The 14,014-nt window shown below is 43.2% G+C and overlaps 1 protein-coding gene across 5 annotated transcripts in view; it reads left to right on the top strand.

Moving 5' to 3' along the window:
* LOC126996134 (uncharacterized) overlaps positions 1-14,014 on the top strand; it is a 230,932-nt gene that overhangs the window by 189,868 nt on the left and 27,050 nt on the right. For 4 of the 5 annotated variants that reach the window (XM_050856344.1, XM_050856341.1, XM_050856343.1 and 1 more), the window contains 3 exons: positions 2,074-2,194; positions 5,091-5,197; positions 10,708-10,849. In XM_050856344.1, the coding sequence (XP_050712301.1) occupies positions 2,074-2,194; positions 5,091-5,197; positions 10,708-10,849 (370 nt within the window). Of the gene's footprint in view, positions 1-2,073; positions 2,195-5,090; positions 5,198-6,199; positions 6,307-10,707; positions 10,850-14,014 lie in introns of all 5 variants that reach the window. The other variant, XM_050856342.1, reaches the window with a different exon arrangement.

Genomic DNA, 14,014 nt, shown 5'->3' with positions numbered 1-14,014 from the left:
CGCTGGCTGTGTGTGGCTTATTCAGCTTTGGGGATAAGCGCCTTTGGGTGTTTGAGAGAGAGAGAGAGAGAGAACCTACTACTACACACTTTCATTTATTTGTTTCCCTTTAATTAACATGATGAAATACCAGTAACGAAGGTCATTAGGAGACAAGGAGGGGGCTATATGGCGCCTGTTAATGGCTTCTGGGGGTCGATAGGGCGCGTAGTACAAGGCGCCCATTAAGAGGAGCGTGGGGTGAGGCGTAGCAGGCTAGTGCGGGCGTGTAAGGGTGAAGAAGAGAGGGGCGTGTACAAGGGTAAATGGAAGGGCGTGGCTGTGGAGGAGAATTTTTTTGGTCACTCCTGAAATATGTCCCTCCTCGTTTTCTATTATATCTTGAAATGCTACATCGTTTGTTTATTTTTATTTAATGTGTATGCGTTTGTTTTTTCTTGCTGTTTTTTCGTCTGTGTTTTGTTATAGTTTTTACTGTCGTGTGGAGACTTCGTTTACTCCTCTGCTCTGATCTGTCTATTTTCCTAATTATTTACCTGTCTGTCTCTATTTACCTAACTTTCTATATTTTTCTTTCTTTCTTATTTTCCTTTATCCTTTCTCACTAACCCCTTTCTTGGTTTCTTCCTTCCTTCCTTCCATTCTTCCTTCCTTCCCATGTTACCTGTCTACCTTCTTACCTGCCTACCTTTCTTCCTGTAATTGTAAGAGTTTTAAATGTTGCTTTCCTTTTCTCTTTTTCTTATAATTGTTGCAGCATGATTATGTTTTTAAGTCTTCCATTACACTATTTAAGTTGTGCGTGTTTAGTAGTACAACGTGTGTGTGTGTGTGTGTGTGTGTGTGTGTGTGTAAGGCTTTGAGCGCTGTATCTGTAATTATATTCTTATTATGTACAATCTACCGTGTAATAAACATATATCTTTCCTCCTCCCTCTCCTCTTTTCCCCGTAACTTTCACACTTATTTTCTCTACCCTTTCTTCCTTCTTTTTACTTCCCTCTCTACCTTTACCGACACTACTCCAACCCCCACACTTCTCTTCCTTACCCCATTATTCACTTCTTACCTTTCCCTTCTTACCTTCACCCATTTTGCACCAACCCTTCCTACCCTAATGCCATCATATACTCGACTCTCATTCCCTCTTACTCTCGCTCTCACGGCCTCATCTTGTTTCACCCGTCCTTCTCCTTTTCCTAAAACCATTCTGACCTCATTTTTGCCCTTTCCCGCCTTTACCAACACTCGCTTTACACTTTCATCTGAACCCCAACATTTACATTTCTCTCATTCTCCTCTCTGACTTGCTCTTACTGCACTGTCCTCCTTTTCACGCCTACTTGCTCTCACGCATTTCCTTCTTCCCTTTCTTCGTCTCCCCGTCCCCTACACATCTTCACCCTTCCCTTCTTTTCCATTTTGTCGCCTTCTCTCTCTCCTTCACGCTCCCCATTTTGGTTCCTCCCTTCTTTCCATTCTTTGCTCACTCGTCGCTTCCCTCCTTACACTCCTCCTCACTCTCCTGTCCTCTCCCTTCCTTCTCCCTTCTCCCTCCTTTTCACACCCTTTATTTTGATCCTCTTCCTCTCTCTTTCTTACACATCTTCCTTCCATCCATTCCTCACTCGTTCTTTCTCTCCTTCACACCCTTCTTTTGGTCCTCTCCCTCTCTCCCTCTCTCTTACACATCTTCCTTTCATTCATTCATCCCTCGCACTTACCCTCTCCCGATATCCACACACTCCCTCCATTTTGGTCATCTTCCTCTGTCCCCCTCATACACATTTTTTTCCATCCTTTCCTCCTGCGTTCTCCTTTTTCACTTTCTGATATCCACACGCTTCCTGCTTTTCCCTCTCCCCCTCCCTCTCTCCCTCCCTCTCCCGTCCTCTCTCCTCTTCCTCTTTTTCCCTCATACACATCTTTTTCCTCACATCCTTTCCTCCTCCGTCCTCCTTTTCCACTTTCTGATATCCACTCGCTTCCCGCTTCTCCCTCTCCTCCTCCCTCTCTCCCTCCCTCTCCCCCTTCCTCTCTCCCTCCCTCTCCCGTCCTCTCTTATGCCAACAGGAGCGGCCGAAAAGAGCAGCAAACACGGAGCCGAAGACAAAACCAACAACATTATCGCGGCCATGAAGGAGAGGATGAAGAAGAGAGAACTGGAGACGCCCGAGATATTTGAGCTGATCAGGTAAGAGAGAGAGAGAGAGAGAGAGAGAGAGTAGGTACGAGAAGTAGTATACAGACAAACAGACAGACAGATACACTAATGGGTAGACTTTTAATCCAATTTAGTGTACGTGAGATTATAAAATAGCCAACACACACACACACACACACACACACACAGAGAGAGAGAGAGAGAGAGAGAGAGAGAGAGAGAGAGACGAGTTTCCACCTTATAATAGATTATAGAAACATTGGTTATGATGTCCATTTTTTATTATTCATTTATATATCACTTCTAACTCTCACTTCAACCTTTGCCTCTCACCTTTAATTAAGACTTGATGGCAGCAGCTCACCTGTCACTCCACTAAGGTCGCTTGGCCCGTCTAACCTGAACGTGAACATTAATTAATCAACTGGCTGTCTAACTTCACCTGTCCGGATTTGTTTATTTCCAGTGTATTAATTGAAACGGCCACGTGAATGGAAGTGGCAATAATGACGCGTTAATGAGCGGTGTAAATCTCTCCTAATGATGGCAATGATAATCTCGTTTGGCGTCAACTTCTTTATTACTATGTTCGAACAGCGTGTTAGGGATTTTTTGTTGTATCTATTTTATCCCTTGGACTTTCTACCTTACTTTAAAATATAAGGTAATGGACTGATTATTAATAGTCATAATCTAGTAATGCCATGAAGTGCAGAATACTTTCACAAAAATACTTCATTCACTGATACTTCTCCCGAAATTGACCTCTCTTTTGGCCCTTTTTGGGAACAGCGATCAGCGGGCTTTTTTTTTACGCCTTTTTTTTTGTTGTTGCCCTTGAGCCGTTTCCTTAGCTGTAAATAAAAAAAATAAAAAAAATCAGTCACTTTCGATCAGTATCTTATTTCCACACGTTGACTTGAATGGAAATTATATTATAGTCCATGAATGAGAGGCATCAGTACTGTGCTTTGTGGATGAGTGGCGGAGCGTCAAGCCTTCGATACAGACATCCTTTATTCTGCCATCGGTTTTCACTATAGTAGAATATATAAAAAAAGCGGATGTGATAGTAATAAATGTAGGGCAAATAATCTTCACAAAACAAAATCTCGTCCCCGTAGTCAGGTAAAAACATCATAATTACCCTCGCCATGACCCGCGTTGGACGGGCTAATAAGCGACCTCATTTGTTGTCGAAGTCATTAGTGTACTACTTTGCGTAATTTCGATTCATACGTAATTAAGACCGGACAGGTGAGGGGCAGGCCCGGCGACAGGTAGACAAAAGGTTAATTACGATCTCATTATTTTCCCTTGGTCAGGTGCGGTAGAGCGGAGCTGTAAATTATCGTGCGGTCCATGTATAAATAGATTACATTATTATGTTATTCATGAAGGGCGCGGCAGGGATGTATATATATGTTAATGAGGGACCCGCTTTGCTTCCTTGTAGACTAGGGAGAGGGCAGCACTGGTCCGGCCCTTCTGGATTAGCAGGACACAGTATCTCTTTTTCTTGCTTCTGGAGACAGCTGTGAAGCATCTAATAGTAGCGGTAGTAGGGCGAGTCGAGCCTTTTTATTTATAGTCTAATTTGTAAGAAGTCAAGTTGATAAAGGAAAACGTGGATTTTAATGGGCATCGGTGCTGTTATTATGTAATTCTGAGTTTATAATAGTATATATCATGATAAAGGTACATAATACAACTAATTAATGAGTAGGCGTAGTTGGTTTCAGAAAGCAGTGATGCGGGATGATATGACAGGCAAATGCATTTTCTTTTTCATATAATTAACTTAGCTTACTGCAGTATATATCTGTGTTTTATACATCGTGTTATATACATATTAATTGGTGAGTAGGCAAATTGATTTAAAAAAACGGTGATGCGAGGAAGTTTAATGGACATCTGTGTTATTTTTAAATGATTATATAATTTAACCATAAAAAATACATAGTTCCATTCTTTTCACATAGCCCTACAACCACTCGTATAGTATTTTTTGCCTAGTTTGAGTCTTCCATAGTAAATCTTTAGTATAAAAAGATTAACACAACTTTTATTACAGCAGATTCATTTACTTTTATCCCAACGAGGCACTGACACATCTAAGAAACGGATTATATTTATCTTTAGGTATGATAAGTAAGGTTGTGTGTTAATGTCATTGAACCCGTTGCTGTGAGAGGCGTAGAGGTCATGTGTCGGTGTTGGGCGGTGCATCCCGACCGCTGCTGTGGTCTGAGTGCGTGTATAATGTGATCCTGTAGACTGGTTGACCTCAGAGTGTGGCCGCGGAGGGACTGACACCGGGCGGCACACATTTATGTTTCCTCCCTACAGTGTGATGTCACTCCTCCATTATGAGTATTACCACCTCGAAACGCCCTACTTCTTCCCTCCCTGTATGCTACTCTCTCCGTCCTTCACCTACGTATCTTTTATTCTTATACTATATTCTCTTACATCCTTCCTTTATACTCTTCCTCCTTATATACTACCTCCATATATTATATTTTCTTGTACTCTAATTCCTTATATCCTTTCTCTTCATACTCCACCTCCTTACATATTACCTCCGTGTAATGTACCTCCTCGCTCCTCCCCATTGTTCATTTTTCCTCTTCGACTTATAATAAAGTAGTTTCCCTCGTCCCCCATCTTCCCTCTCCATATGATTTGTCATCACACGTGGCTCTGAAGACGTGGGTTCCTCTTCCCTTTCCTTTCTCTTTCCCTTTCGTCCTCCAGCAGAGATGGACATTTGATTTTGCCTTCTTATGTACATTGACCTCCTCCTTCAACTCCTCCTCCTGTATCCACACCACATGGCTCTGAAGGCGTGCAGTTTCCCTTTCTCCCTTTCTTTCTCTCCCTCTCACCCCCTAGCAGAGATGAACACTATTTCTCCAATGACTAGGGATGTCTTTGGCGTCGAGGACAAGAGTCACGTTGGTCACATGATGTCAGTGAACCAGTCGGTGCTAGACGGAACCAGCAAGTGGTCCGCTAAGATTGCCATCACAGGTTTGTTTGGTTCGCCCCCCTGCTTCTCTTTCCGCCTCCATTTGTCTGTCTGTTTCTTCTCTTGATCTCTCGCTTTTCTCGTGTTTATTGTTTTCCATTGTGTTGTCTTTAATAATCTGTTTCTCGCTGTTTTATCTGTCTTGCTTTATTTCATGTTTGTCTTGTCCAGCGTCTCTCCCACGGCGGCGTGTATTTCCTCCTTCCCTCGTGCTTTTCTCTCCCTCTCGCCCTCGGTCCTTCCCGCCCCTCCCTCGTCCCTCCCTCCCCAAGCGGTGTTGTCCAGTGTGACATTAAGGAGACGAGAGACGAGAGGCACCTGACGCCTAGGCACCTGTGGGACCTCCGACTCACCTGGCTTAAGAAGCTTTTTAGGTGCAGGTTTAGGTGAGACGGACACGCCCACAGGCAGCCGGGAAACAACCTTCTCCAAAGCAGTCCTAAAATTGCCAAAGTCTACGGTGAAATAACCACTGCTTTCTATACTGGCTCCAGAAAAAGTGGGAGGATGGGTTGGAATCAGTTACCGTGAAATGACATCGTTTTCTGTGTCAACTGCAAAAAAAATGGGAGGACAGGTTGGCAGGTGACCAGACGGCCTCTTGTCTTGTCTCCGGAAATTAAATTGGTCATGATTTGATTCGCAGGTCCTGCCGGGAACGCCTTCAGGAGAGCAGACCCTCGCAAGGAGAATGTTTCTGTCGTAATCTTTCTTTTTATCCTTTCGTTCAGTATTTATGTCCTCCCTCGCCTTCTTCCTCTTCCTTGTTCTTCCTCAATTCCCCCATTATTTCTCATTGTTTTGTGTCGCCCCGCCGCCATGTTGTCTTATATTCTTTTGCTGTGTGTGTGCGTGTGTGTGTTTACTGTTGTTCATGTCACCGTCGAATGCTGTTGGTGTTTTCCTTTCCTTGTAGGTTGGGTGCCTTTCTTCTTTTATCTTAGCGGGAAGTCGGTGTTGTGTGTTCTTATTCATTTCCTCTTCGACCGTGCTTCTCCCCACAGGATGACTTTCAAGGTGGATCCAGATACACATATAGATTCCCTTGAGAAAGCCGAGGATAACGTGTTAGAAGGGACCTCCCATTGGTCCTGCAAGATAGCGACGACAGGTCAGGCAACACGTGTACATAGACACACAAACAAAGCATGGAGGATGGAAGTATGAGGGATGCAGGTGGCGGGATGGTGGCCCGGCCTCTGGATCCTGCCGCTTCTTTTTATTATTTTCATTTTTTTTTTGTCTGCTCCATTATTATGATTACAACTTCCACCCTCCCCTATGATACGGCCTCTTCCAAACCTCTTCTATCATTTACAGCCTCTCCCCTTCTTGTCCTTTATTCATTATCTTGTTTTTCCCGTCCCGCCCGCCCTCCTCATCCTAGTACGACTTCTACTGCTACTACTATTGCTGCTACTACTACTACTACTTACTACATTTAGCCGCTGACAGTCCACCATTACTGTACTGCCACCAGATGTCAGCACTAGTATCCTCCACTGGCCGGCTGAAGGCAACACCCGTACTGTAGAACTTGAGAATCTTCATATTCAATTTTATTATTACTAACTGGATTTCATTTTCTCCCTGTTGATGCCTCCATTTCTCTCTATCTCGTCATTGCCTTTTCTTTTGTCTCTCTCTTCGTCCCCTTCTCTTCCTCTTCACCCGACCCTCTCTCCTGATGGTGTTTGTGGCTCTGCTGATCGCCTGTCCAACACGGATGTTCAGATTCAAATCTCACAAAGCTGCCGTTTTCGCTGTTAATTTCCTTTCCCGTCAGTGATTCCCCGACTCAAATGCCTGATAATCGGATCTTTCCCCTTAAATTTTATTCCCAAAAGAGTTTGTCTGCGATGACTGACTTTATATTTACTGGAGTTATGTATTAACTTCCATATTAAGTGTAATATTGAGTATTTATGAATGTGGTCTCTAAGTGATGGAGGCCGGAGGATGTGTTAGCGGGGCAGACAAGCGCCAGTCAGGATCACTAAACACCCTCGCTGTTATTGGTCCATTTTTTTCCGGGTACCTTCTTCACAGAAAATTTTGCCCCCATGTCTTAAAGCAACACATGAAGTTAACCTGCCTGATTCTTAACCCCCATCATATAAAAAAAAGATTAAAAAAGACTAAAAGCAAAACAAAAAACTAACTATAAAAACTATCAAAAAAGAGGCAGAAAAAGACCCATAAGTAATAAGACCGTTGTCCATTTTTGCAAGTCTTAAATTTTTTTGCCAATGCCCTAAAGAGTGAGGTAAATAATAAATGAAATTCCTAAGACACCCATGCTAAAGAAAATGGGGATCTGTGTGCCAGCAAACAAACGTCCCCGTGCTGCTGTGTGTAGCATGGCGCGTGCGTGGCTGCCCCAAACGGCTTCCATTTCTGACCCACCTTACCAAGCACATTTGAGGAAGCATGAGCGCATGTTAACTTCATGAGCCGAGCGATGGATGACTCCCGTGTACACTAAAACAGAGGAGAGAGACACTGTATACCGAGTTACCCACGCCGGGCCAGACAACAGCATCACAACGCCATCCCAGCCGGCACCCCGCAAACCACTGTGACGTCAGACCTTCGGTACATCTATCCTGTCCCATTTTAGAGCTTGTATGAAAACTATTATATCGTTAAGACTTTATCGCTTGTAACTGAATAAATAAAAATAAAATAAAAACTTACCGAATCCTTATAATTATACGATGCTAGCGTCAATAGAGGCTTATGTAAATAACGAATGACGTCACAGTGTGCAGATAACTCATGGTGTTATGGTTGTAGTGACTCATAACTCCATAGTTATCTGAGAGCGTCACGGTGGGAGGGAGGGGAAGGGGCGGGTGGCCTCCTTGCACCTCCCTCCCCATTGGCTGTGACGCTGCGCTTATGGAGGTGCGCGCGCAGGCTGTCTCCCCCTCGCTGGCCTCTCAGCACCCTACACTATCATCACCATAACTATTGATCTCCATTTTGCCCTTGTTGAGTGTGGTGGTGCACGGCGAGAGGCGCGGGGAGCAGGCCACCGCTTCAGCCCTTTTTCCCGGACCGTAGAAAAGCTAGACAAACGTTGCGGATTGAGAGGCAGACTGAGGCGTTTTCTCGATTCCACTCTCCGGGAAAATCAGGCGATGACTATTAGACTGATTCACTATTGATTGTTTCTCTGGGTAATACTGCATACAAGAGAACATGTAGAAAGCACTAGAGAAGGCGTAGCGTGTATATTTGCCTAGCTAGAGTGTAAATTTAAGCGCAGAGCTGGGATGGCGCGGGAACAGATCAATTCGTTCCTTTATTGTGATCTATTATCTCGACCCGAGCATTGACCTGCATGTGGAATTATGAACACCTTTCGTTTTTCGATGATATGATGATGATGATGATGATGATTGATGATGACGCCGAGCATTGTATTGATGAGGGTGATGCAACTACTACATCACCACCACCACCACTATACCACCTCCACCACAACTATAATCACCACCACAATAACTTCCACCACCACCACCACCACCACCACAATAACTTCCACCATCACCACCACCACCATTACTTCCCTCCACCAATGCCCTCTGCTAACACATCTTTTCACTTTATTTTTATTTCTTTCCTTCGTTTATTCATTCTCCGAGCCACACAAAGTCACGGGACATTATATCCACCACTTTCCACGCCCGATATTGCACTTAGAAATTCAACACCTCGCCGCCACCACGACCACCGCCACCATCACCACAAACACACGGTAATCTGACTGTAATCCCTTCCTACCTACGACCCACTTCACCTTACACGTCGCCACCGCCACTCAACGTGATTCCACAAAGAGGACTTCCTGCATCCTGTGACCTCCCAACACAAGTCACCGGAAGCTCAAACAGATGCTAAACAGTCCATGAGCACCTGCACACACACACACACACACACACACACACACACACACACACACACACACACACACACACACTCTGCACTAGTCTTCTCATAATCATCTTAACTTTGCATACGACGTGAATACAAGATGCCATTAACACACACACACACACACACACACACACACACACACACACACACACACACATACACAGACACACACACACACACACACACAACAGGGATCTGCACCAAAGCACTTCAACTTTTATTTCTTTTCCTCTTCATTTTTTTTTTCATCAGAATGAGAAAAAAAAAACTATACATGCACTTTTAACTATTTCAAAAGTGGAACACATGACATCCATCCGTCACGTTTGTTACTATTATTATTATTATTATTATTATTATTATTATTATTATTATTATTATTATTATTATTATTATTATTATTATTACCACCACTACTACCATTACTTCTTTTCCTACCACTGTTACCACCACCACATCAGCCACCACCACCACACGACTGCTCTCACAACTACCACACCACCACCACCACCACCACCACTCCAACTACTTCTACTACTGTATTTGCTCCACAGTTCCTCACCCCATGATCTTGTATATAATGCAAAGGCGCCTCCTGCCACCACCCACCGGCGCACATAGTGATAAAACAACGCCTCACCTTCCTCTGCAGTGTTGCCAGCCACCCCCTGCAACACACCCACACACCCCTACCGCCCTAAAGTGTTACCAGATCTCAACATTCACCAGGGGTTATATTGCTCTTGCTATTATTATTTTTTTCCTTTTACCTGGTGATGTAAAATAACAAGTTTTTTCTTACCTGCTAATGAAAATGCTTTGCTCAACACCTGTTTTGGATTTTGGAAGGTGGAAGGTCATTGATGTAAATTATATAATTCAACTTAGTCGTGCGTCAGTGATATGAAAATGGATGAAATTATCTTAATCAAAATGGTTAATGGGGTACTGAGGGCGTGTGGAAGATGGAAGGTGAAGGTGGGCTGGAGTTATCATATTTGCGTCCCGGTGACCCCCTAGCTGACCTGGCCCGCTGCTGAGAGTGACCTGACCTCACTCTTGAATGATCCACATCTCTAACCACCACCATTCATATGAAAATGTGTACATGTAGATCTTCCTTTACCCAATTTTATTCACGTAGGAGAATGTTCACAGTTTATGAATAATAATGATAATGACAATAGACAAACTAGCCATTCACCCATAGTACGTAAAGTCACATAGTGCATCAAAAGTAAAAAGTAATTCCTTTGAAAGCCAAAAAAGTAGTTAAAAACTCAATATTTAGTGAGTGTATAGCTCGTCTTGCAAGTCAGTTAAAAACCCAAAACTTTACCAGTAGATATTTAATTTTTATATAAAACATGATGAAATAATTGGAATAATAATAAATACTGCTCTTGAATTAACGTCCAAGAAAAAAGACCAAAATAAGAACAAGTGAAGTATCTTTCAAAAACCATTCTCCTAAGGCAGCTTAACAAAGAGAAAGTGTTAATTAACTATCCACGTTATTTTCGAGCCAGTCTGCTTGACCTCCCTTTCCACCCTCCCCCCCCCCCGCCAGTTATCTGCGCCCAGGGCCTCATCGCCAAGGACAAGAGCGGCACCTCTGACCCCTACGTGACCGTGCAGGTGGGCAAGGTCAAGAAGAGGACCCACACAGTGCCTCAAGAGCTCAACCCTGTGTGGAACGAGAAATTCTACTTGTGAGTACCGTCGGGAATTTGCAGCCCTTTTATTTTCAAGTTGATTTATTTTTTTATTTAGGACATTTTAGTGTAGTATGTATAAACTACTTGTTCTTTTTTTCTTTATTTGATTATCTATATATTCATAATTTGATATACAAAATATTTGTACTTTCTTTTTTCTCAATATTTAATTTATAGTGCGTCTTTCATAGGATGCATATTTATTATTTATTTGTTTATTTGGTGCTACTTTAGTGTACGGTCTACCGCAAAACGTGTGGTTTAGCCCAGTGTCTGTAGTCTAAGCTACATAATGGCCTGACCTGTCTCCGGGGATCTCCGGGGACCTCAGCTTATGTTGTCACCTGAGTGATCCTGGCCGGTCTATGTAAAAGGACAATCATCGAACATCCCATAACTATCCTCATTACTTTGAAGCCGATAACATCAGTATAACTCATTTTGCTGACTTCGATGCTGTTAAAAGATTTCTACAGACGTGTCATTTGGACGGAGGAAACAGCTGTTGCATTTTTAAGAGGAAACAACCTTTTGAAGAATAATAACTCATTATTCGGCACCATTCAACTTGTCTTTTCATCATCCTGCTCTATAACATTCCTGTGGTAGACAGCACGCTAAAGTGTAAATGGCCGGGTAGACAGCACGCTAAAGTGTAAATGGCCGGGTAGACAGCACGCTAAAGTGTAAATGGCCGGGTAGACAGCACGCTAAAGTGTAAATGGCCGGGTAGACAGCACGCTAAAGTGTAAATGGCCGGGTAGACAGCACGCTAAAGTGTAAATGGCCGGGTAGACAGCACGCTAAAGTGTAAATGGCCGGGTAGACAGCACGCTAAAGTGTAAATGGCCGGGTAGACAGCACGCTAAAGTGTAAATGGCCGGGAGACAGCACGCTAAAGTGTAAATGGCCGGGTAGACAGCACGCTAAAGTGTAAATGGCCGGGTAGACAGCACGCTAAAGTGTAAATGGCCGGGTAGACAGCACGCTAAAGTGTAAATGGCCGGGTAGACAGCACGCTAAAGTGTAAATGGCCGGGTAGACAGCACGCTAAAGTGTAAATGGCGGTAGACAGCACGCTAAAGTGTAAATGGCCGGGTAGACAGCACGCTAAAGTGTAAATGGCCGGGTAGACAGCACGCTAAAGTGTAAATGGCCGGGTAGACAGCACGCTAAAGTGTAAATGGCCGGGTAGACAGCACGCTAAAGTGTAAATGGCCGGGTAGACAGCACGCTAAAGTGTAAATGGCCGGGTAGACAGCACGCTAAAGTGTAAATGGCCGGGTAGACAGCACGCTAAAGTGTAAATGACCGGGTAGACAGCACGCTAAAGTGTAAATGGCCGGGTAGACAGCACGCAAGTGTAAATGGCCGGGTAGACAGCACGCTAAAGTGTAAATGGCCGGGTAGACAGCACGCTAAAGTGTAAATGACCGGGTAGACAGCACGCTAAAGTGTAAATGGCCGGGTAGACAGCACGTTAAAGTGTAAATGGCCGGGTAGACAGCACGCTAAAGCGGCACCAGTTATTTATTAAGGTTAGCTCTCCAGTGTTACATATGCTACAGCTTATATTTTATAATTTTATAATTTAATTCTGTTTTTTTTTCTGCATTTCTGGTGGACATGTATAGTTCCCATAAATATACGCATTTTTTGCACCATCTTTTTTTCATAAATTTGCGGCTTATTTTTCGCGTCATTGAAAGAGCCATATAAGAAAAATATACATATAATCCCAATTCTATTAAGTGAAATATTAAAATGGAGTAAAATGCACCTTTTTATTACATTTTACCCCTCAACTTTTTTATATTAATTTACGCCTGGTTTTTCGAGTCACTGAAAGAGCCAGAGATCCCGGCTCTATAAAGGAAAATATTAATATGAATTTTGCAACGCTTTTATTACAGTTTGCCTTTCAACTTTTTGTTTTATCACGTAAGCAGGGCAGCGGAGGGCCAGCTCATATCTCGGACTTCATCACATTCATCACTTTCATCACACGGTCCAGGCGGCGGCCATCAACGGACTTACTTTGTTTGTCCAGCTCTTTTTTCCTGTCTGGCCTTGACGAAATGGAATATAACGCCTATTTTTTGACAGCTGGGTAAAAATGCTCTTCTGAGTTTAAATGAATACCAGTGAAACGCATGTCTACCTTTGACATGGGAGAATTAGAACAAATACACAAGGTAATAGGCAATCCCTGGACTCCCCTAATATTCTTTGACATAGGTTACGGGGAGTCCTCAGCTATGTGCATACTCCTAAACTGCTAGTGCTTGTAAAACATTTAATTTTGTGCTTCACATGAGGCAGGCAGCTCCCATCACTGTGCGCGTGATGATTAAATAATGGAAGGTTGAATGGGTCATGACCTGCACAATGCTTTAAATTAAAGTTTCACTAAAGTAACTCAACAACATAATTCTTTTTTTTTTCCGCGTCACATATACTCGTACATACTTGTCAAGGTGGAGAAATATTAATTTACGTGTTATGGGATATATCTACATAGAAATGTGAATACGGGAGGTAGGAGGAAGGACGGAGGATCATCATGAACGTGGAATACATAAGCGTTTCTGTCCCTGGCGGAATAATGTCAGGCCAGGAAGTGGCTGGAAGCGGAATGTATATAATGCCCCTGCTGTCCTTACCGGAATAGCCATGACAAAAGGCTGAGGAACACATCTTGACCTAAAGCTAGCCCACGAACTGTTCAGAAAATATGTAGATAGGATTAAGGAAGGGATGCGACGAGGTCCGTTATTAGGTTCATATTTTTAATGGTATCGGGATCCCACTACGACTCGTCTTCACAAAGCCACGGAGAAGATTAACTTGGTTTTTATCGAAAGTTTTTTCAGTCCAGGTGCAGAAGTCCGGTAAAACTCTTACTAGGATCAAAAGATAGCCCATGAAATCTCCATCAACTTCTACGAGAGGCTTTTGAAACAGGCGAAGTGAGGCGCCGAGACGTTTAAAAATGCGGACTTCAGTGTGAAAGTTAATCCTGACTGCTATAGTGAACTCTACAACATTATATTCCATCCCCGGTGTAGCATATCGCTTTTAAGGAAAGATTTTGCTTTATTGACTCATATACTCTTATATTCTTATCGGGAAACATATATAAAGCTTTTCATTCGTAGC

The sequence above is a fragment of the Eriocheir sinensis genome, chromosome 9 (assembly GCF_024679095.1).
Source record: "Eriocheir sinensis breed Jianghai 21 chromosome 9, ASM2467909v1, whole genome shotgun sequence".
NCBI classification, from domain to species: Eukaryota; Metazoa; Arthropoda; class Malacostraca; order Decapoda; family Varunidae; genus Eriocheir; species Eriocheir sinensis.
The sequence above is the reverse complement of the archived record's forward strand: the minus strand, read 5'-3'. Positions and strand labels throughout refer to the sequence as shown.